Genomic DNA, 25,062 nt, shown 5'->3' on the forward strand with positions numbered 1-25,062 from the left:
GGGAAACTCGATTTGAGATTGTTAGGATGGTGGCTATGTGCATGCAGAATGCTGTTCCCTGCAGTCTCCTTTTCTAAAAAGACAGGTGTTAATTTTGTCTCCCTCTGTTTGCTCCAGTATGTCCAAGAATTCCATCTTAGATTTATGAATCTTGTGTGTAAAACTCAGATTCAGAGTGTTCCTCGAAATGAAATACAGGAAGTCTTGTAAGACCTTATGTGGACCAACCCAGATCATAAATAGGTCATCTATATATGTGGTCTAGAAAATTAGATGTTTTGTTCACTTTTCATTTGTCAGTCCAAACATGCTGTGCCTCCCACCAACCAAGGAAATTGCCAGCATAACTAGGTGCGAAGCAACTTCCCATAGCAGTCCCTGTAGGCTGCCTATACCATTGATCTTGAAATGGGTAAGAATTATTTTCTAGGCAAAAGTGTAACATATCAAGCAACATCATACAGTGGTAATACTTGAACAGAGGCCACACGTTTAAACCACATGGTCCTCTTCACGGCCATAGAAACAACCCAGTGCTCAACAATCATTAAAAACAATTAAAGTTACTTTACGTTAAAAAAAAACATAGAAATTCACGGGGAAAAAAAACCTAAAGGTTACAGTTACGTTATAGTTAGGCTCACATTTTTTATGTATGAAATCATAGAAATTCAGCTGTTATAGTTATTTCAAGTAACTATAACTCATGCCCTAAGGTAACTGTAACCGGGGAATTAACATGGGAAACACAAATTTGTTGACCCCTCGCTATAATTGCACCCTCTTTTTCTTGGACCCTGGTTGGCGGATGATCCTGAAACTTTCCGTGAGCAACAAGATCCCATAGGACACTTTTTTGGGGAAAATTTAATCAAACTGTGTCAAAGATATAGGCAGGTCAAAAAATGCTTTTTCTGTGGAAACTAGGTCCTAACTAGAACTACCTGCTGGTGAACACCAGTATGTAACACATATTACCTACTGGCAGTCGCCAGTAGGTAGTTATGGTTAGGACCATGTTTCCATATGCTTTTTCTATGGAAGTAGGTAGTTATAGCTAAGAACATGTTTCCATTGAAAAACCTTTTTTGACTTGCCTAGGTCTTTGACACCGTTTGACGAATCTTAATGAAATGTTCCAAAAAAAGTGCCCTGGTGATTCTTGTTTCAAACGTAAAGTTTCTGGGTGATCCGACAAGCGGGGGCTGAGAAAAGGGGGGGGGGGGAAGTTGCGATTCCCATGTTAATTCCCAGAGGACCTTTGAACAAGGCCACAGCCCAAAACACCTGACACAATCACACCAAATTTGGCAGAAAGCTAGGTTTCGGCACGTAGATTAAGCTTTCGCTTATTTGGTGTAAATTTGTCCAGTAGTTTAGGAAATATTAAAGGGAAAACAAATTTGTATATCTGAGGTTGCGATGACTTCCTGAAGATTAAAAGTTTATGCACGGCAAATGCACAGCTCTGATTGGCTGCCAACATTTCAACCAGGAAGTGTGGGCAGCCATCTTGGGACTTGGCTTCAGCTGAGTGCCACAAAAAAGTAAACAAAAAATAGCTAAATAAAAGACAAGGGGCCAAGGTAGAGTCACGCTGACCCCTTAGCTCAGGTGCTTGGGACACAGAGGGACCCCCCCCCGCAATCCACCGGGTTACACCTTAATATAAAAAAAGAGCAGGTTCCTGCACTTGTTTTGTAGAAGCCCCCCGGGTGGCCCACATCCCAAGGGCAAAATTTTTTTCTGATGCGGGGGCGCTTGTCCTACCCCTGCAGCCCCGTGGACTACACCCCCAAAAAAATTAAAGCAATGCCCCGGGGATGTGGGGGCTGCCAAGCCCCTTCCCCCCCCCCCCCCCCCCCCCCCCCCGAAGTCCCTGGGACCGCCACCTCCCTGGGGCACTTGTTGAAATGGATGTGGCGGGTGGAGCCCGGTAATCCAGCAGCCCCCGGGACCAGTGTGGGGAGGCCGCATGGCCGCTCCGCAGCCCTGAGGACCACACCTCCCTGGATGGCCCCGGAGACCTCCCCAGGGCAGTTTTCATAATGAGTGCACAGGGGGCTGCATGCCCCTACCCCTGTGCAGCCCCGGGGACTGCCACCTCCCTGGGGAAACTTTCAAAATGATTGCGGTGGGGTCCTCTCCGGGACAGTTTTCAAATTGAGTACAGAGGGGTTGCGCAGCCTACCCTGCAGCACTGGGGACCACCACCTCCCTGGGCAGTTTTCAAAATGAGTGCAGGGGGCCGTGCAGTCCCTCCGAACTCCAGGGACCGCCACATCCCTAGGGCATTACTGTAATTTTATGCAGAGGGGCCACACGCCCCTGCAGCCCCAGGGACCACCACCTCCCTGGAGCAAACATTAGGAAAAGTAAAGGGGGTCCGTTTCAGACCCTTGCAGCCCCAGAACTACCACCTCCCAGTGGCTATTACGTTGGAGGAGAGCTATGCGGCCCCCTTCAAGGAGCCACAGATGGCCCTGGGGACTGACACCCCCCAGGGTTGGCTCCTGCTATGTCTCTGGGTGCCCACCTACGGGATATAGTGTTTGCTGTGGCTTGGAGGCAGCTTTACAGCTGCTGCCAAGTCACAGCAAATACTCATCTCACAGTGAGCAAATAAAAGTTGTCAAACAGCTCTCCCTCGCTGGGAGCAGAGGTTTCTTCTGTCTCCCTGCCGGCAAAGTTGCTGGCAGGGAGGAAGAGGAAACTGGTCTCTGTGACATCAACGCTGGCTCTCGCAGGCGGCAGGGATCCAGCTGGGGCCATGTGGGCCTTCAGGCTCCCTCCACAGTCTCCACTATTGTGCCTGGGTGCCCTGAGGGGACTCCCAGGTCACATGGCTGGGCCACGGTGCCAAAATTGACCTGGGGAGGAGGGCTGTGTGAGACCCCCCACCCCCAAAAAAAAATTAGTATTTAGGCCGTGCCCGGGGGTATGGGATCCACAGGGCTGAGATCAGCGCCTCGGTGGGGGACGATGCAGGGTTGGGTTCCTACAGGGGTCGGCCGCAGGGCGTGGCCAAAGATCATGGCAGTGGTGGTTGGTTATGTCCCTATAACCTTTGGGTTTTTTCAGTGAATTTCTAAGATTTTAAAAAAATTCTATTTCCTAACTATAACGTCCCTGCAACCTTTGGCTTTTTGAGTGAATATATCATTGATAATGATCCTGATGCCTTTTGGGTGCCTTTTTAAAGTTTGCACTTGGTTACCATCAGATCCAGGTCGATGGTAATAGCATTTCCTAAGTGCTGACTGTGCAGTTAGGAAATGCTTTGTACATGCGATTTCCTATTTTGTGAATCTCTTAATGCGATTTTTAATGGTTAGAAATAGCATTTTACAACACCGCATAAGCCTTTCACACATGAGGCAGTTTTGCATTTCTTAATGACCTAAAATAGCGATTCAGACCTTTCAGAAATGCAAAAATGGTTCATACAGATCGGCTGATATTTGCTCATCAGTTACACTAAAATCTGTTTCAGAATCATCTGTTTTTGATGAGTCAGCATAGTAAAATCTCACACCCAACATTGATGTTGAAGGCATTACATTGAAACGACTTTAACAACAACACACAATAACGTGCATTGAGTGCCCCATAAATTGAGGCAGACAAGCCCGGTTCGCCTTAAAGACCTGAAATTTTTCAAAGATGGACAATTTCTGTCCTATAATTGAAGCCATTTCAATTCAACAAAATGACTACCGAATTGTCATTCTCATGAGAGCACCCAAGACTGCACTTTCACACATAAAAGCATTACGGTACGCTGAGACCAGACTCATCACTGGGTGTAAAAATATATACAGATAAAACCATACAACTCCAATATTAGGAACGTTTGGTTGGTAAGAATTAAATTCAAGCTTATGTACCTAACTTTCAAAGACCACAGACCTCAATAACCAGAATGTGTTTACTCTATCATAAATCTCTTCAGATGTGACAAAAAAACTCAGAAGCAAATAAATGCTTTGTCTGGAATTAAACAGATTATAATCTCACTCGGTTGAAAGGGTTTGATATTCCAGGAAGCATTCTCTCTTTCCGGAAAAAAACTGCACTCACCTCAATGTGTAGCTGATTCTTCCCTCAACCCTATTCACCTAGAATTGAAGGACAATTTGTCAGTTATCTCAGATACTCAATTTCGCCCGATTGTCTTTTCCCAGCTTCCTTTTTAAGCTTCTTTTTTCATGCATCTTGCATTTGAAGTTGTAATTCTTCTTTGTTTCGTATCTTTAAATGTTCTTTGAAGACCTTGGTCTTCTATGGTTTAATTGTAAAGCATACCGGTATCCTCCTGCCCCCAAGTCAGAGCAGCTCTGAATATGAAGGAATAAATAACTTATGACAAAAATATTTGTAGAAACCTAAGCTGCTCAACCAACATATGTCTCAGAACCACGAAGAAAAAAACAAACATGGTGTATGGATTTTTGTCTGGGGATCATGCAGCACTCTGTAGTTACTAGACATGTTTTGTCTTTTTAGACACTGTTTACCACTAGTGTGGATGCGTTCCAGGAGGATAACCAATATGCTGCCTTTGGGCATTTGACTCTCCAGTTGCACCAAAATTGAGCAGCCAGAGTTTTCTTTATGAGGTGGTTAGGAATGGATACTTATGTGGTGTGAATAGATCATAAAACACAAACTGACAGTGGAGTCGGTGCCTTAACTTTAAAGAGGAATCGTGGAATTAAGAGTTAAAGTAGGGCAGCTACAACTGTCACACCCAGAAAAAACTAGCAGGAGTTCTGACCTTCCGGATAAGAGCCTGCATCATAAATCTCGGGAGGGTCACGTTCAGTGTGCATCAAGGGCAATCTACTGCAGGAATCGTCAGACTCTTCGCTTCAAGAACTTCAGACTCTTATCTCTTTGATCTCTGATTTTGTATGACTCACTCACCTGCAATTAATTAACACCCTAATTTTCGGAAAAAAATACTTGCCAACTTATACCAATCTTCCCCTGTGGCATCCGAAGCAATTATCTTTACATGCATACCACTGTGTTTATTGTGCCAAGAAAGGTATTTGGACCCTGGTCACTGCATTGCAAGCCCATACTAATATGTTACCTAGTATCTCAATATTTTTCATCACCAATCTTGTACTTAGTGTCTCCTACCTTTCTGCAAGACTGCCAACCTGGTGCTACCAATATAGCTTTGGAAAATGAACCAGCTGATCACTTCTATTGGGATTGTGCTTCAGTTTGTTTCATATGAAACAAAGGCTGTAAAACAGCTTTTACTTAAATACACACTCTAAATTATAAGCCAACAAAGTCTTGACTGTGCACAAATATCTACAAAAATCTCAACCTACACTAAAACCTCCCATCTATCACTGGCCCCCAAAAATACTCTTACTGAACTTATTATAGTAAAATACCCCAGTTCTAAAATTTTTAGAAATTGTGTTTGGCTGGTGTAAAACTGAAGAGTTGAAGCTGCTCGGTGCAACTATACATTGTTATTGTAATGACCCAAGGCCATTAGTGGGCTGGCAGCCAAAAGTGCAGTTCTCTCACATAACATTCTGGTCCGTAGGCAAAGGCAGCATGAGCTCAAAGGAAAGAGCAGTGCAGGTCCTGCCAATCTAGGACAATAGGCCCAATTTAGAAATTGGCAGAGAGGGTACACCAACACTGTTGCACCAAACTGGAGGTCCACCTGCCATCTTTAGAGTTGAGCAGACCCACAGTATGTCAACGTGAGACTACTTGATCTCTGCTTCTGACATACATCTCTATCAATCCAAAAGAGTAATAGCCGTCAGAGGGTTTTTGCCATTTGACTTCCCGTCCTATTTAGAGCGGGTGGACAAATGCCAATTTTCACAGTCCCTTATCGCCAGGTAGAACCTGGAGGTAGGAGACAGTAAAAGTTGTAAAATGACTCCCATTCCACGGGAAAACTCCCATGGCAGGGAGTTTCATTTAATAAAAAAAAAAAAAAAAAAATTTCAAAAACACAGTCCCTCTCTGGGATTTTGTTTGAAAATAAAAAATACTGAAAGTTTGTTGTACAGCTCCATCATGATGATGGAGCCATCTGTCAAACTTTCAGTGCATTTACAAGGACCACCATGGCAACGGTTCTTTTTAAATGCAAGAGGTGTCCACTGGGCCGACAGACATCTCTAAATTTGTGGGATGTCGTACCCTTGCCATGGTGAAATTAAAGTACCATGGTGGCAGTGCATGCTCGTACACCAAAGTATAAATCGGGCCCCAACTAAGAAGAGTGAAGGTGAGATAGAGGAAGAGGGAATATTTAGGAATTAAAGGTAGTTCAAAATATTAACATTGAGATACTTCTGTAAGGCTGAGATTTTGAGAGGCCATTGTGAAGTCTTTCTTTTTGCAAAATATGTCTTTATAATCGGTCTTTGCATGGAACCTCTTTCAGAAGCCTCACAACCACTTTTACTCAAAGTATTCTTTGCATGCCACAGATAAATGTAATATTTTGACAACACCAGTGACGTGTACCATGTGTAATTCATTAACAGTTGCTGGTTCTTGTATTTTCGCACCTTTTGTGAATTGTATGTGTAGGAAGTTGGCTCTGTATATACTATTTCAGAGTAAGAAATAGTGTGCACAGAGTCCAAGGGTTCCCCTTAGAGGTAAGATAGTGGCAAAAGTAGGTAATTCTAATGCTCTATTTCCTGGTAGTGTGGTCGAGCAGTAGGCTTATCAGAGGGTATTGTTAAGCATTTTTTGTTCACACCCAGGCAATAAATGAGGAACACACACTCAAAGACTTACTCCAGGCCAATAGGTGTTTATATTGGAAAATATTTTTTCTTCGTTTATTTTAAGAACCACATGTTCAAGATTTACATTCAACACTTTAAATGCAAGGTACTTCACTTAGACACTTTAGGAACTTTGAATAAAAACAATATCATGTACAGTCTTTGTAAAAATGGCAATAAGCTATTTCAAAAGTGCACACAGTGCAAAAATCAACAATTCCTGGGGGAGGTAAGTAAAGGTTAGTTTTGGAGGTAAGTAAAACACTTACAAGTCTCAAGTTTGGGGCATAGGCAGCCCACCGTTGGGGGTTCAAGGCAACCCCAAAGTTACCACACCAGCAGCTCCGGGCCGGTCAGGTGCAGAGGTCAAAGAGGTGCCCAAAACACATAGGTGCCTATGGGGAACAGGGGTGCTCCGGTTTCAGTCTGCCAGCAGGTAAGTACCCGCGTCCTCGGGAGGCAGACCAGGGGTTTTTTATACAGCACCGGGGGGGACACGAGAAGGCACACAAGGTACACCCTCAGTGGCACAGGGGCGGCCGGGTGCAGTGAGCAAAGCAGGCGTCGGGTTTTAGGTTGAAAACAATGGAGGGACCCGGGGGTCACTCTAGCGGTGCAGGCACAGGGGGGGTCTTCCGGGGCAGCCACCACCTGGGCAAGGCAGAGGGTCGCCTCGGGTCGCTCCTGCACTGAGGTTCAGTTCCTTCAGGTCTTGGGGGCTGCGGGTGCAGTGTTGGTTCCATGCGTTGGGTCCCTTGTTACAGGCAGTCGCGGTCAGGGGGAGCCTCTGGATTCTCTCTGCAGGCGTCCCTATAGAGGCTCAGGGGAGGGTCGTCTCTGGTTACTCACGGGCTCGCAGTTGCCAGGGAGTCCTCCCTGAGGTGTTGGTTTTCTGCAGGTTGAGCCGGGGGCGTCGGTGCAGAGTGTAGAGTCTCACGCTTCTGGCGGGAAACGTGAAGTCCTTGGAAGTTGCTTCTCTGTTGCAAAGAAGTAGCTGGTTTTGAACAGGGCCGCAGTTCGCGGGAGTTTCTTGGTCCTGTAGTCCAGGGCAGTCCTCGGAGGCTTCATAGGTCGCTGGTCCCTGACGATGCGTCGCTGGAGCAGGTTTTCGAAGTTGGAGACAGGCCGTTAGGACTAGGGCCAAATCAGTTGTTGTCTTCCTCCTTTTCTGCAGGCTTGTAGGTCAGTAGTCCTTCTTCTTTCTTCAGGTTGCAGGAATCTGATTTCCTGGGATCAGGGGAGCCCCTAAATACTAAATTTAGGGGTGTGTTTAGGTCTGGATGGGCAGTAGCCAATGGCTACTGTCCTTGAGGGTGGCTACACCCTCTTTGTGCCTCCTCCCTGTGGGGAGGGGGGCACATCCCTATTCCTATTGGGGGAATCCTCCAAACTCAAGATGGAGGATTTCTCAAGGCAGGGGTCACCTCCGCTCAGGACACCGTAGGGGCTGTCCTGACTGGTGGGTGACTCCTTCTTGTTTTTCTCATTATCTCCTCCAGCCTTGCCGCCAAAAGTGGGGGCAGTGGCCGGAGGGCATCTCCACTAGCTGGGATGCCCTGGGGCGCTGTAACAATAGGGGTGAGCCTTTGAGGCTCCCCGCCAGGTGTTACAGTTCCTGCAGGGGGAGGTGAGAAGCACCTCCACCCAGTACAGGCTTTTTTCCTGACCACAGAGTGACAAAGGCACTCTCCCCATGTGGCCAGCAACATGTCTGGTGTGTGGCAGGCTGGCAGCAACTGGTCAGCCTACACTAGAAGTCAGGTATGTATTCAGGGAGCATCTCTAAGATGCCCTCTGGGTGTATTTTACAATAAATTGCACACTGGCATCAGTGTGCATTTATTGTGCTGAGAAGTTTGATACCAAACTTCCCAGTTTTCAGTGTAGCCATTATGGAACTGTGGAGTTCGTGTTTGACAAACTCCCAGACCATATACTCTTATGGCTACCCTGCACTCACAATGTCTAAGGTTTTGCTTAGACACTGTAGGGGCATAGTGCTCATGCACATATGCCCCCACCTGTGGTATAGTGCACCCTGCCTTAGGGCTGTAAGGCCTGCTAGAGGGGTGATTTACCTATGCCACAGGCAGTGTGAGGTTGGCATGGCGCCCTGAAGGGAGTGCCATGTCGACTTAGTAATTTTCTTCCCACCAGCACACACAAGCTGTGAAGCAGTGTGCATGTGCTGAGTGAGGGGTCCCCATGGTGGCATAAGACATGCTGCAACCCTTAGAGACCTTCCCTGGCATCAGGGCCCTTACTTACCTGAGTGCCAGGTTTATGCCAATTGTGGAGCCAAAGGTACAGTTTAGGGAAAGAACACTGGTACTGGGGCCTGGTTAGCAGGGTCCCAGCACACTTTCAAGTCTTAACTTAGCATCAGAAAAGGCAAAAAGTTAGGGGGTAACCATGCCAAGGAGGCATTTCCTTCCAGTATGTAACTCATCTTTCTATAATTTTTACACCATATCTTAATTTTGCCTGTCCAAAGCCATCTTTATCAGCTTATTGGAATTTGGTACGGAGATACTGGTTAGCATTGTTAACCCAAACTGCGGCCTTTACATGGTTTAATTGCTTGGACTCGGAATTACTGGGTCTTTTTCCAGTCAGTTTTCCAGTAATTGGGCAAAAAACACTGACCTTTTCCATCTGCTTTGAGCATGTGGAAAATATCAGCGAGGAATGGGCGATGAGGTGAGATTAAAGCATTGCAGGGCATGCACGTGCCTGTCTCGGTGAAGCATTGTCTGCTCCGTAGTGAATCCTGCACGATACCGGCAGTGCTGCTGCCCGCACGATTCTGGACCTATATCTGAACCATAGCCTCATAATTTCAATGTGGGGTACTTCACCCAGAGATGTAGGTCCAGGTAAAGTTAGCCAACTTGTAGTGAGGGCCGTTGTCCTAATACACGTAGCTCCATTACCCATTCCAACTGACCCACACCATAGAACTATTCTCATTTTCCCTGCTAGATGTTTAGACTTTGTTAGCTCTTCTTTATGTGATGATGCATTTGTGATCTGGGCTTTTATGCCCATTCGGGCCAGTCCAGTCTATAAAAAAATCCTTAGCTGAACAAATACATTAATAGGTAATGGTTTAGCCTGACAAATTGCCAAAGTCCCAAAGTGCAGTTTCTCTGCCCATAACACTTAAAAATTGGTTACCATCAAAGAGCCTGAATGCCAGTGCCCTAGCTTTTAGATGTGAAAACGTGCCCGTCTAGGATTACTGTTTGAAGTGCATTTCTGCAAATTATAGAACTCGCAAAAGATATACAGGTTGTACTTAAGCAAATCTGTAGTTTATTTCCTAGAGTATGTCAAAGAATAAATCCTATTTCTACAGGTTTTTCAGCTGCTGAAACGGGCTGCCTTTGTAAATGTGACACACACATTATCATATTTAACTTTTGTTAAACTTCTCCATGAGAAAATAGTTTTGCCATGAGAGGCTCTACTCACTCTACACCCCCATTACATACAGGGATGTTGATCTCCATCTGTCCATTGGAAACACACCGACAACTTCTATTGGCAGAAACGTTCTGAATGTCCGATACCCGCTGTAACAGATAAGTAAATATCCACAAACTTAGAGGTTTGTGGGTATTTACCTACCTTTCCAGGAAGTGCACCCAGAAATATAAAATGTAACCTCCAAATGCAGAAAAACTGCCAATTTGTCAGTGATGCTTCGGAAGCTCTATATTATTGTCTTCTCCATTTCTCCAGGTTTAACATGGCCCCGTTGTAACACTCACTGTGGTGCATGTTGTTTCCATTTCAGCTGATCACTGGTGACTTCGGCCTCAGCTATGAGCAGTCTAAATCGCAGATGGCGATTTGGGCCATCCTGGCAGCTCCACTCTTTATGTCTAATGACTTACGGACAATCTCAGGGGGTGCCCGAGACATCCTGCAGAATCGACTCCTGCTTTCTATCAACCAGGATTCCCTCGGGAGACAGGGGCGACTCCTCTTTCAGGTACCTAGGTTATCCCAATATTATACGTTTCACTTGACCTTTACTTGACATGTTCTCTTAATAACTGATTCCGTTTCATTACATCACCTGTAGAGAGATCTGTTAAAATGTTTCTTTTGAAAATAATTGTTACACAAAAATGACGTTCCCTTAATCTGAGTGAATGACAAATGATGAATGACTGAGGGCAAGTCAGATGGGCAGAGGACACGGTGCTTTTTTTTTTTTCTTTTGGCAATGCGTCAATTGAAGGTGAAGTTGCTGTCCAGGGTGAATCAGAATGTTTTGGCTTTGGGGGGAAAAGTTGGGGTTTGAATCCATCCAGATTTGCAATGTTGAGCCACCTTTGGGCTAGTTGTTGCATGTGGTCCTTGTCAAAAAGTCAGATTTTTGTTTTGGTTGTGCTCAGTTTAGTATCACGTAGCTGCTTTACATCCAGGTTTGAACATGATGCAGGCAGTGATTGAATCATTGGATGTCTAGCGGAGTGGAGTCATCTGAGCAGTTGTCTCCTCCGCATACTGGTGTATTGTGATGCTATTATCAGTGAGTGAAGTCCTGAAGGACTCCATATAAAGGTTGAAGATGGCAAAAGGCAAGATGAAACCCTTGATGGCTCTACTAGTGATAGGAATATTCTAGGACTTGGACGTGCCCACGTGAAATAACTGTTATTGATTGGATAGGTAAGAGGAAAACCAGGGGAGGGATGGGGTTGTCAGTGTATCTCCTTCAAGATTGTAGGGTCTAGTGGATGGGATGATTCACTGCAGGTGTGGTGGTTTAGCGGTTCAGTATTATCAGTTGGCGGGGTTTATCTGTGCAATGCGCAAACATTAGTATCAGTGAATGGCACTTTTCACTCTGTGAAAATTTGCAATAAATTGTCTCAATTGCCTTATGCAAAATTCCCAATTTTGGTTGTAAGCCATGGAAACTGTAGGTCTCAGTGCTAGAATCCGTTGGCATATTTTAGTATTTCACAGACAAACTTCCAGCTTGCGAATTTTTCAAGTCCTTTGTCACAAACTGATTTTATGGAATTACTTTCAATGTAAATAGTCCCTCTTTCTTGTAATCTCTGATCCAAATCAAGTGCATAAGTTTTGTAGATATTTAGGTTCCAAATAACCTTTGTTTTGTAATCTCTTGGAAAATAATCTGTGAATTCATTTGAAAGATAAAGTTAATTTATAACTAATTGGCACTAATAACTTAATTTCCCAAGTGATCGGTCACCAGCAGGAACAGTGGCAGAACCTGCAAACTGAGGATTTGGACGAAATGTCAAAGATTAATAGAGGGACAAGGCAGCTTTAATGGGAACCTGCTTTGTACCTAAGCAACCCTTTATTCGAAGAACTAGAAAATAAGAATTGGGAACTGGGGGAAGGCGTTTGGAAAGAAATTGGCAAAGCCAGTAAACATTTTAAATTCAGAGTTCCTTGTTAACTCCTTCTTGGAGAAAGTACCAAATGCCTAGAGCTCAACAGCTTTCCCTCTCAAACAGAATTCTGATTGGAGTTGTGGATTTATGTAAATAGAAAGAAAAAAACAAATTAGCTGCATCTGTTACCCAGGTGGTGTTGATGAGCTGTCATTCTGAAAACGTTCTTCAGTTATTGAGTTAGTTTCCTTGTAGGAAACTTTAGTATAATCTTAAAATGCTGCATTTGTGTATTAGATTATTTTGGCCAGTTTACAAAGGCATGTGACAGTGCATAAAATATACTCCAAATTGCCTTTCTGATTAGGCCCTGCAGTCTCTCATCCGCCGCAGCAGGGAACAGTATAAACTAATAATTTCACCTTTAATTCGTCTTTCTATGAGTGCTTTTGTGAAGGCAAATGCAGAATTTCACCTTATATGTGATTTAACCTTTTGTCCATGTAATACCTTTGGATTCATTTAATTCATTGTGTACACACTGAGGGCCTGATCTAGTTATTGCCTTGCTGGTTACTCAGTCACAACGGTGGCGGATATCCCGTCTGCTGAACTCTAAATCCCACAGGATACAATGGGATTTATATTTCGGCAGACAGAGTAACCAGTCCCACAACATCTAAATCAGGCCCTTAATCCTTTAATGGTAGCATTTATTTAGGGACAAATAAAGTAATCGTCACAACTAAGTTTCCTTCGCCTTCCAACCAAAACCACGTTCCAGAAAGGTATTTGTTTATTAGCTTTGAGGCTCAAGGGAACAACTAGGCCTTTCTCGCTAGCTAAAATGTGGGACTTCTTAACAGCATTGTATTTTCTGTTCAAAATATAAAGCTAAAAGGGCCATCCATTACATTATAGTAGGTCTCAAAGCCCCTAGTGAAATCATCAAACAAGGCCGCATTCTAGGATACCTATTCTGAGTGCTGTTGAGGATGTAGGAGTGGGTAAAAAAGAACTTTTACTTTTCTCTACTCTGGATGTTCTCTTTAAAATAAAACAAAGTCTGCTCTTTTGTCACTTCATAGAGTTAGTGGTGTCAGCAAATGTAAACAGCACTTCTTTGCAAAGCAAGATCTCACTTGTGCTGTTACCCACAGTTCAGCAAGCTAGCTATTGAATATGTGGCTTTTGGCCTTACATCCATGCAGCTCGTATGTATTTACATCTCCTGCACAATGGCTTTTAAATTTAGGTTTGAAGGACATTTCCGAAGCGTTTATCTTCGTCTAGTTGTACAATAGCATGCACTTCCGCTCAGGTTTTGGAAAACCTGGTTTTCCATATGGCCTGCTTATCCAAATAAAACAGTATCTCTTCTTTATGGCTTGACTGTTGTGTTAATTCATATTTTGGTTGGAGTTTATTCATTGGGCTTTAAAGAAAGAGGCATTTCTGTTCATCAGAACAGACACGTGTAGGTTCAGCAAAACTACAAAGAAAATAGTGATACATTTATGGCGATTACATGTATGATCTGCATGAGAAACTTCTTTTTCTCGCTCATCTTCCCAATAATTATCACATTTGCTGCTGTTGATTTTATAAGTACTGTGCATGTGGTTTTTGAATAGCACCTTAAAAGAAAAACAATTACAAAATGTATTACAAAATTTACTTTTCTATTAATGATGTCTTATGAGATATATGAAAAACAATTTATTTTTCAAAAGAATGCTTCCCGCAAACCCCTGTTCTTTAAAAGGAATAATTTTTTCTCCTCTAAACAAATCGACATTTGATTATAGAGTTAAAATTTGCCGAGTTCCGTTTACTAACCATAATCTGTTATTTCATAGAAAAAGCCTCTGGAGGTGTGGAAGCGAGAGCTGGTAAATAGACAGTATGCTGTGGCCTTCCTGAATAAGGGCACGGATGGGACACCCCGGCGATATTCTACATGTTTATCAATGCTCGATGTCATCACATGTACCACTGGCTATAAAGTGTACGACGCCTTTGCAAAAGAGTTTGTGGGACAGTTCGGAATGAACACAACCATGGATGTAACCATAAATCCAACAGGAGTGGTTCTCTTGTTTATAGTGCCTACGTGCTAACTTGGTGGGCCTAGCCGTGGTGTAACTTGTACTCATTGTTGGCTGAAATACAGTACTGTAATGAGGCAAATGACTGCAGCATCCACCATACCGTGACTTCCAATCCTGGGAGAGGTTTAATGGGCACTGGTAGTAAATTGAGAGGAAAAATTTAAGGCATCACATTTCGAAATGAGGTAGTTCTACATGCTATGGATACAGCGTTCTTAGGTTTGGGCGATATCGTATCTACTTTCTCTGGATGCATCTGACCCGTAATGGGGATTGCGGCCTATTGGTCAAAACATCTTCTTTGTAGGAGACTCTAATTAATTTTGATCAGGAGGTGGAAGGTTTGTCTGGTGGGGTTTATGCTGTTAATACTGTTGCTACCATTAGCAGAAGTAGGACTTGGACGATTACAAGTCTGTGTGACCTAAATGTTGTGGGAGACTTTGGCAATTAAAGCTCTCCCACTGATTTCCAAATTAAACTGTTCCCTTTACATAATACCAGTCACATACATACAGGAGATTTGTTTCTGCCACAGTCAAATTGTGCCTAAAGTCAGTGAGAAAATTGAACTGTCCATTGAAGGTGAAAAAGCTTTGCAAGGAACCGTTCCGTTTTGGCTCTTATTTTTAGAAATAAATTGGGAGTTAACATTAAGGCAATAAGTTATGTGGTGTAAGTGATCCACAATCTATTGATTGTACAAAACTGGTTCTCTGTTTTGCGCATATTGTTGAGACCGATCCCAAGCATAAAGAGAGAACATTTTGATTTTCTTTTTAAAGACTCATCAACTGATGAGCTGGAGAAACATTTTGAGGTTTCACTTTGATTGAAAGCCTGATCTAAAGTGCCAATTCTGATGTCATACACTTAGTTTCTTTAAAAAGCATTACGTACTATTATACTGAAACAATACAGAGCAATTCTGATTATTTTTACAATAAGTAAAAACACAGCTGCATGAGAGCTGCCCATTTTCTTTACCAATAACATACATTTACTAAGAGGACATAGTGAGTCCAAAAAGTGGAAGAAACTCTCTAGGCCTTTGGATGACTATACAGGTGGTTGTTTCTTTTTCTGAGTATAATTGCAAAACTGTACCAAACTATGACATTGTTTGGGACATAGCTCTTTGGGAGAAATAAGATTAATTGATTGACATATGTAGATACGTTCTTCATCCTTTCTTTGACCACTACAAGCCTGAGAGAGAAAAAATCATACTGATAATTAAAGTAAGTTCAGCTGCCAGATAGAGAAAAGTAACATGTGCTTTGGTGGGTTTAGGGGTGAGTATGATTTCTTTTCTTTGTTACAGTAAGGCAGCTTCTGGATGTCAGCCAGGTTAAGGTGTCTTTGTGTTGCTGGTCATAGTGAATCGAGGTTTTGTGTAGGATCCCATATTAAGTGGTTTGGTGTATACTTTACCCTCAAAAACAATTTCTGATGTCTCTCACAATCAAGTTATACACTCTGGCATTGCATATTCTTGACTGAAATCTTCAAACATTGATGCCATGGAGCACAAATCAAGCATGTATGTGGTGACCACAGTTGTGCCTTTAGGCAAAATTGTGTAAATTGTTTTAAATGTTCATGAATGCACAGCCAATCTAGGTAGCAAAATGGTAGTCATGTCTTTAGGGATTATGACACTAGAAAATAGTGTAACGCTTACTGAAGTGATGCCTTTGAATCTAGCATATTTCTTTGGTCAATTAATCAAATTGTTTGGTCTCATATTTCAGGTGAACACCTTCATTTGGAATGTCATGTTTACATGTATTATAATGTAAAATGGGAATGTTAGTAGATATTGTCATAACTGTATGACACTGAGATGTAACGAAAATAAATCGAAATGTCGATCATCCGACCTGTTTCAATGATTTGAACTCTGTATTATTCACAAAGTACCTGGAGTCCTTGATGAAACACATGCATTGAGAGAGGAGAAGAAATGTGATGTGTAAAGGAGAAGTAAATGTAGATGAATAAAAGATGGGAGGAGGGAATGACCGCAGGGTGCAAAAGAAGTTATTGAGATCAGATGGTGAAACCAAAAGGAGGATGAAAGAGAAAGGGAACCCGGTAAAAAGAAAAGAAAATTATGGTTGAAGTGAAGGAAAAATCAGTATGAGCAATGGAAGTGGCTAGGACTGTGGGAAAAAGTTTAAACTGTCATAGTGTAAATGCTTTTAACATAGTGCCAGGGTTAAAAATAGAAGGGTGTGAACAAATGTGCTCTTTTTCACTACTTCACTATTGTTGCCATCAGGAAAGCTACCAGTAACTGACCTAGGCTATGGCAGCTAGACCCATGAGAAATTAAAACAGATTGATTTGTGGCTGAGAGGTCACGGATTAAAAAATTTCTTATACAAGGAGAAAACCATTCAATGATTTTAGTGGGCAGGAGCAGCTGGTGAAAGACTGTTCTTACAACCTTGATGTGGAGGTGGAGAGTGCAGCACTGACATCACTCCATATCACAAAAAATGCAGCTGATCGAGTTTTCCTTCAAAGCACAATAAGATTCTGCTTCTGTGTTCTGCTGCCAATGTCTCGGAAAGGTTCATAAATACATGTGCAGGTCAATGGCCTCTTGAATTCAGTGCTGCCTGCAGTTGCAGTGATCAATGAATTTGAAGCTCCATTGAGTCAATGCAATACTTCCGGAAAGGTTATAAAGCTCTTGGTTTGGTCTCCACAAGACCTCTTCCTTCTTCTTTTCTGTTTCTTATGTGGCAACCTGGTCCGGTGCGCACGGTTGGAGAAGAGTGGTGCAAGTGGGTCTTCTACACATTAAATCCGATTGACTTAGACCTGTTGGATTGTAGGGACTATTGCAGTAGTTGCGGAGCATCATATGCTTCGGCAAGTGAGATGTGATCGGCCCCTCACTCTGAGGTACATTTTCTTTTATCTTGGCCTTGAACCTTCAAGTCTAATTTTATTATGTTATTGTATTGTGTTTGTGAAGATGAGGTGTCGTAATTTGTGTGCTGCTTGCTTTGTATCTTTGTATGTTGGTAGCATGGTTATAGAGTGAAGGCTCTTTTTGCATGTTATACCTAGTGTGGGTATCCTACTTACATTATTCCTTTGTGGTATCTCAGTAGGGTTTACAAATATACTAAACATTCACTTCAGTACGAGTATCATTACTTGCACATCCAACCAATTTACACCAATACAAAGAAACACATTCACCACAATGTCTGACATTAAAGACTTGTCATTGTGCACAGCTACAAGCTGCTCAGGGAGGTATTGTCACCAGGCTTGCACGCTGTTTGGTCTCGGACAGAATGGGGGCTCCATACCATAACTAAACACTACACTTGTTTGAGCGCTCCAAACCACAGGCTGACAACAATACACACATCCAGTATACAATGCCCATATAAAAGTATGATATTTTCAATCCACCAACATTGAATACATGCACTTTTTAAAGGAGCAATCATTGTTTTTTTTTTTTTTACAAAGCTACTGCATTTATGTGGGAGTCCAAGGATGTCTGAGTCTGTATGGTCTGCCAGAGATCTTTTCACTTGTCGGGGAAGCAAAATGGAGAAAGCTCCATGTGTACAATATTCTCCTGGAATGTCTGTTTCTTAAATCTGCTTCCATGGTGAGCAGCAATTTGAAAACTGTGGTATCTTGTATTTCCTGTGTTGGTTCATCCCTGGCCCAGGTCCCCTCTGACCCTTATCATAATGGGCTCTCCCACCAGGATTCCAGGAGGAGAGCTGAGACTGTTGGAGGAGATCTGAGGGTGACAAGGACTGTGTGATGTGAGGTGGCTGGGGCGTTGCATTATTAAACTTATTTCACTGTAATCGCTTTCCTGTGTGATCATTGGCCATCTCCACACTGGCGACAAGGATGGGATCCTGTGATGCAAAAGAACACGCCAAGTTGTGAACAGCACATACGGACTGTGAAGAAGGATTAATTGAGCGCTGTGGTCCTGAGACAGATTCCGGTGAGGCAGTGTCTTTTACTTTTCACAAGGGATGGTAAAATTTAAATGTAACCCTGCAGTGTAGAGGCAAAGTCATCGGATGTGAAAGCTTGCGTAACAACACAAGTGAACATCTGTCCTTTTAGCCAGCACTCTCGCACTGGAACATTAAGGCAGTCTTGCCACATTTAATTAAGGGACATTACTATTTCTGTCCAGCTCAGAGTGTGAGGAAAGGTGTAGTGGCTACGAATGTCAACGGTTTGTTACCTGGAAGTCTCTATATTGAGCAGCTAAATCGTGGAAATAACTCTCCAGCTAAAGATCAAAGGTGTAAAGTGGTTTAAGTCCGAATTATATTAATAATGGTGCCACGGGGAATTCCCCACAAAGGCCAGCAGCTATAAATCTGCAGCACGCTCTGGGCGTTTCATTTAGAATGTTCATATCACCTCAGGGAATTCCTCTCAGCTGAGGCAGAGCGCACGCACTTTGCATGTATAACCAAGGAATAAACAAATAGTTCAAGGAATCTTCATGCCAATATGACTTAAACAACTGCTGTATTTCAAAAATGTGTAACATTTTATAGAACTGAACCTTAATAAGGGACATCGAGTCGTTTTTCTCAAGCTACAGCTGCCATTTCTCCATAATAGAATTTATGTGCTATTAGCACCATCTAGTGGACAAACTTGAAAGGTGTCAGGCAGCAAGAAAATAATATAGGATGTTTCAGCAGACCTCTGTGTCTGAATCAAACACATTAGAACAGTGGGCACTAAAGAGATAGAGTGATCCACACACTAGAAATATTCAGAGTACAAAGGAAAGAAATGTTTGCATAGTTAACAACAGTCGTATTACTCAAATTACAAATAAGATTTGAAGGCACCCTTATGTATTACAATACAATTACATATGCTGTGTGTATTGATTACTTCAGAATTTAATAATAGAATATTCATGTGAAGTGCAAATAAATGTAATCAGTATATATTTAAAATCAAGTGAAGAGCTACAATTGGATAAAATATGAGGTTGTAGGTGCATATATGTGTCAAATAGTTTACTACACAGGGATTTGACCAAGCACATAACTCAAATAGCATCTAACCACATAGTCTCCCACCATGCAAAACATCACGCAACCTCCATTCTTCTTAAACACCCCAGGGGAACCATCAATGACATGGAATAAGTGGAAAAAGGTTTTTAATAACTACCTTATAGTGTGTGGTCCTAATATAAATGTCGAGAGAAAAGTTGCACTACTAGCACACTGTTTGGGAGCGTAAGGACAGGAAGTCTTAGAACACCTTCCAGGTTTGTCAGATGAGGAAGGAAACTATTTGAATGCATATGAAATATGTATAAAGAAGCTAGATAAACACTACCTACCCAGGATTAGTACAATTCTAGAGAGGTATCATTTTGGCAAACGCTCACAGAGGGAGGGGGAGAGGACTTCGTGTCTGAGCTAAGGAGATTGGCTTCATCCTGTAAATTTGGTGCAACCTTGGAAGAACGCATTTGTGACCAGTTCTTATTAACATGCGACATTGAGAGGGTCCGTGAGGAGTTATGGCTCAAGGATGACCCCCCAACCCCCAATGAGTTATTAATAGTATCAAAACAGGTAGAACATATGCTTTCGTGTGTAAAAGAACTTAGAGTTGAGAGTAAAAGTGTAACATCTGAGAATAAAGCAGAAGTAAACGTGGTGAAAGAGAAGAAGAAGGAAACTCAAAATACACCTGATAAAGAGTTTAGAGGACAGTGTTTCAGATGCGGAATGACAGGTCACATGGCCTACTGGAAAGAGTGCCCAGCATGGAGGGCAGTATGTAAAGGGTGGGGCAAGAAAGGTCATTTTGTCGCATGTTGTAGATCTAAGAAAAATGATAAAAAAAATAACACTGTCAAAGTTTCTGAGGTTTATGATGAAATTGTGTTGCAAGTGAACGATTCAGGCGAAGGTAATCCCAAAGACATCATAAAAATAGATAACACTGAGGTTGAAGCAATGTTTGATTCATGTTCACGTCTAACAATCATTTCTGACCAGGTGTTTTGTAGAAATTTTGCAAACAAAGTAAAATTGTATGAAATGGACATACAACCTGGCGGGTATGGGGGTCAGCCAGTAGCCATGAGAGGATACTTTTGGGGAACTATTCAATATGGAGAAACAGAAACACAAACTAAAGTCTATGTAGCAGAAAGGGGTGACAACATTTTAAGCTGGCCTGTTCAAAAAAACTTAGGAGTTATCTTGGACCCTAATGTATCACCTCAAATCAAAGTTCAAGACGTACAAGAAAATTACTTTGTAAATACATTTCCAGACGTTTTCACTGAGAAACTGGGATGCCTCAAAACATAAATTCACAAAATAAAACTGAAGCAGAATGCAATCCCAGTTGTTTCTAAAGTCTGAATACTACCATTAAGTATCCTAGATGCTGTGAGGGATGAGTTAGAGAAACTTTGTAAGCATAATGTCACTGAACCAGTTGAAGCAACGGAGTGGCTTGCTCCGATTGTAGTGGCTCGCAAAGCGGATAATAAAGTGAGATTATGTGTGGACTTGCGTGCACTAAACAAGGAAGTGGTAGTAGACAGATTTCCCCTACCTACTATTGCAGAAATGTTCACCGCCCTAAAAGGAGCAAAGGTCTTTTCAACCCTAGATCTGGCCTCGGCATATTACCAAGTCAGATTACACCCAGATTCCCAAGACCTAACCTCTTTTATCACACCTATGGGTGCATATAAATTCAAACGTATGCCTTTTGGATTAATTTCAGCATCCTCAGTCTTCCAAAGAGCTATGACGTAAATCCTAAAAGGTATTCCAGGCGTTTTCTACTACCAAGATGATGTGCTAGTTTGTGGAGCAACCAACATGGAACATCAAGCTAGGGTTGAACAAGTCCTCAAAAGATTTAAGAAATTTGGCCTCACAGTGAGAGCGGACAAATGTCAATTCGCATGTCCAGAGATATCCTACCTAGGACACATAATTTCAGGCAAAGGGATCGAACCGAAGGGAGATCTTGTGAAATCAATAATAGATTTATCAACTCCATCAAACAAAGATGAACTTCGATCATTTCTTGGGATGGTGGAATTTTCCAGTAAGTTCATTTCTAACTTCTCTGAAAGAACATTCCACATGAGATCACTTTTGAAATCCATAACAGAATTTATGTGGGACTCCTTGTGTGGTAAAGAATTCCAGGATGTGAAGCAGTGCCTCAGGAATGCACCCAACCTCAGTGCCTTTATACCAGGGAGGAAAGTGATAATGACCACAAACGCCAGCACAAAAGGTCTGGGAGCTGTCCTATCCCAAGTTAATAGTAAAGGAGAAGTCACCATGGTGTTTGTCTCAAGATCATTGAGAGGAGCAGAAGCCAACTACTCGGTGATAGAAAGAGAGGCATTGGCTGTATATTGGGCCCTCCAAAAATTTAAAAACTTAATTTTGGGTAGTGAATTCAAGGTCAGAACTGATCACAAACCGCTAAAGGAGATATTTGAGAAGAAAGGTCTAGATGCTATATCAAGTCGCATTAGGAAGTGGATAATCAATCTGCAGGAGTACACATTCACAGTTGACTACATCCCAGGTGTAAAAAACAAAGCAGCAGACTGCCTATCTAGATTACCTCCCAGCACAGATAGTGTTGGGGATGACAAACAACTTTCAGAGGAGGAAGATGTTGTGCTCTCGAATGTCTGCGTAATATCTGAAGGGGTGATCACAGAAGCAGAATGGAAAACAAACCTCAGAGAAGATGAGGATCTGAATTTGGTCAGGCAGTACTTGAACAGCAAATGGCCGTCTAAAACCCAAATCAAAAACAAACTGAAGGCATTTTGGTGTGTGAGGAATGAATTAGCAGAACATGATGACTGCTTGTTTAGAGGTACAAAACTGATACCCCCAAGTAATCTAAGACTGAAACTTATAAACAGAGCTCACGAGGGTCATTTTGGCGTGTCCAAAACCAAAGAGAGAATACGAATGGACTTTTGGTGGCCTGGTATGGATATCCAAATTGAAAGATGCATAAGGGAGTGTGTACCCTGCAATGAGAGTGACAAAATTCTAATTACAAGAAAACCACCAATGCAGTTGCGTAAACTCCCAAAACACCCCTGGGATGGACTGGCACTGGACATTATAGGGCCCCTACAAGGTGAACAGGCCACACCATATATCATAGTTGTAATTGATTTGTACTCTAGGTGGCCTGAAATAAAAATCACAGCCGACATCAGCTCCAGTAGTGTCATAAAATTTTTAAGTGAACTATTTGCAAGAGAAGGATTACCATCATCAATACAAATGGACAATGGTGTCCAATTCTGCTCAAATGAAATGCAAACATACATGAAAGAGAATGGCATAACACAATGTCGTTCAGCTTTATACCACCCAGAGACCAATGGAGCCGTTGAACGATTTAACAAAACTTTAAAAGAGATCATTCAGCTTGCTAAAGTAAATTCCCTCAACTGGAAGATGGAAATAGCCAAAAGAATTATTGAATATCGCCTGACTCCACACCAAAGCACTCAGAAAACACCTTTTGAACTACTTAAAGGGAGAAAGCCCCATTCACATCTACTTCCTTCATGGATGAAATGGGGAAAAGGATGGGTGACGATAAACACGAAACAGCCATGGAGATAGCAGGAAATCTGAAAACAGGAGAGGAGAAAGGAGAAATATGACAGAGATAATCACACAAAAGACAATAAGGTTTCGGTAGGTGACTGGGTAAAGGTCAAGGCTCACACGGGAAGCGCTAAGGACTCGAAATTCAGAAGAGCAATGAGAGTGGTCAAATTGTTCCGCAATGCTGTGAAAACTGATGATGGCAGAATATGGAACCTAGGGAGGATGGCTATAAACAAGCCTTCCTCAATTGGATATACATCCCACAATGCCTGTAGAGGAGGATCAAACAAAAACAAACCACATGGAATTGTGGAATCCTCGTCAACACCACGTGAAAGTGAAGGCACCTCCTGGAGATATCCCTGTAGAGTACGAACACGACCCGTTCGACCACCGATATATTTAATGGACTATGTCTGTAACTAAAAAGAACCTCAGATTATTCTCTGATTTGTGCAGGGTGTCTATTGGATGTTTTCCTTCATTCCTCATTATATGTTAACAGCCGTGGTTATTTGATGTATTACACATATGGTTAAAAAGCGTCACATATTCCTTTTAGATTTAATTAAGTTCTAGTTCTTTCCCCTGCTCACCCCTTTTCCCTACTCTGTGATCATCGGTAACTAACTTGTTTCTGTAATGAAAGGGGGATGTGTGGTATCTTGTATTTCCTGTGTTGGTTCATCCCTGGCCCAGGTGTCCCCTCTGACCCTTATCATAATGAGCGCTTATCATTTCACTGTCATCGCTTTCCTGTGTGATAATTGGCCATCTCCACAAAAACCAACAAGTTAATTGTGGCAAAACAACAGAAGACCCAAAAGGGTTTTTTGGGAGTAGCAGTTACTCTTTTGAAAATTAACTTGTACATGATCTGAGAGTCAACTTTCATAGATCAGGTCTGAGAAAGAGAAACTAGTTAAATCCAGCTACTAAATGTTTCCATCAAGTTGGAGAAACAGGCTGGAGCTACCTGCCTTCCACCCCTTGTGGAACATAGGTAGCACCACAGGAAAAACTGTGACGCTGGGTAAATTATCCATCATTTATTTGAATATAGCTGGGTTGAAGCATTTATTGGGTGAATGAGAAGTTATTTCTTGACAAGCTGGAATGTATGTTGTCTACAAGAAACTTGGCAGTGGAATCCCCACCACTACAACCAAGATATTGTGAATACTTTGTACCTGAGCTGGAGGCAGCTGATTGGGGATTTACATATCTGCATTTAAAATCAAATCAATACAAATTACAACAATTTGTCACCACTTTTAGGTGATATACCCTGTTTCAATAGATGGGTCAAAATTGGTTGCACTGGTGGCTTATCATAAAAATATATTAAAGTACACATAGAGGAGCGAGGGAAAAACAATTCACACAACATTTGTTAAAGCGTTGAGAGATGTAATTTTGAATAATACATGCTGTGAAGTGATCTTAGCAGGAGATTTTCATTTAAATTTAATGTCAGACGATACTAGTGACACTGTGGATGGCTGAGATCACGTAATGGGCATTCCCACTGCAGACCAGGTCCAACAAAGAAAGGATTTATCACACAGTTGAGTCTTAGCACTTACATTTAAAGTATGCAATTTGGTTATTATCAAGCATGCTGTAGTGGACACCCCATGTAATTATGCAGGTTTTTTCATGAACGCTGTGCTGTTTTATCTATCCTCTGTTTCTCTTTGAATCCGGGCGTTATTGTTTTCACTTGGGATAAAAGTGATCATTTCCCAGTGTTATTGTTGTTAAATATAGATATTGAAAGGGGTGCCCTTTAGCTGCATAAGTTTAATATGAGCTTTGTCAGCTAATAAAAGGCTAAAAAAAGAATTCCGGAATTGAAAACTTTTAGAATGCTGGAAGATCAAACCCATTAATACCATATTTCAAACATTCTTAGAAGACCTAACTGATAGCATTTGGTTATTAATGTTGTCATAATTAATGGTTGAATTAAAATAATTATTCTCCCACAAAGGAAGCATATCCCAACTAATACAAAATGTTTGAAAAACACTTTCTTTTTTTTTTTTTTACTCATTGCTAACATTTCCTTGGGGGAACATATGCAGTGAGGAATATACTCAGTTACAGGGGA

At 42.1% G+C, this 25,062-nt stretch overlaps 1 protein-coding gene across 2 annotated transcripts in view; it reads left to right on the forward strand.

Moving 5' to 3' along the window:
• LOC138261408 (alpha-N-acetylgalactosaminidase-like) overlaps positions 1 to 16,159 on the forward strand; it is a 120,794-nt gene extending 104,635 nt beyond the window's left edge. For both annotated transcript variants that reach the window (XM_069210333.1, XM_069210332.1), the window contains 2 exons: positions 10,585 to 10,782; positions 14,029 to 16,159. In XM_069210333.1, the coding sequence (XP_069066434.1) occupies positions 10,585 to 10,782; positions 14,029 to 14,289 (459 nt within the window). In that variant the 3' untranslated portion in view covers positions 14,290 to 16,159. The remainder of the gene's footprint in view (positions 1 to 10,584; positions 10,783 to 14,028) is intronic.
• The last annotated feature ends 8,903 nt before the right edge of the window (positions 16,160 to 25,062 follow it).

Source organism: Pleurodeles waltl, chromosome 10, assembly GCF_031143425.1.
Source record: "Pleurodeles waltl isolate 20211129_DDA chromosome 10, aPleWal1.hap1.20221129, whole genome shotgun sequence".
In the NCBI taxonomy this organism is placed as follows: domain Eukaryota; kingdom Metazoa; phylum Chordata; class Amphibia; order Caudata; family Salamandridae; genus Pleurodeles; species Pleurodeles waltl.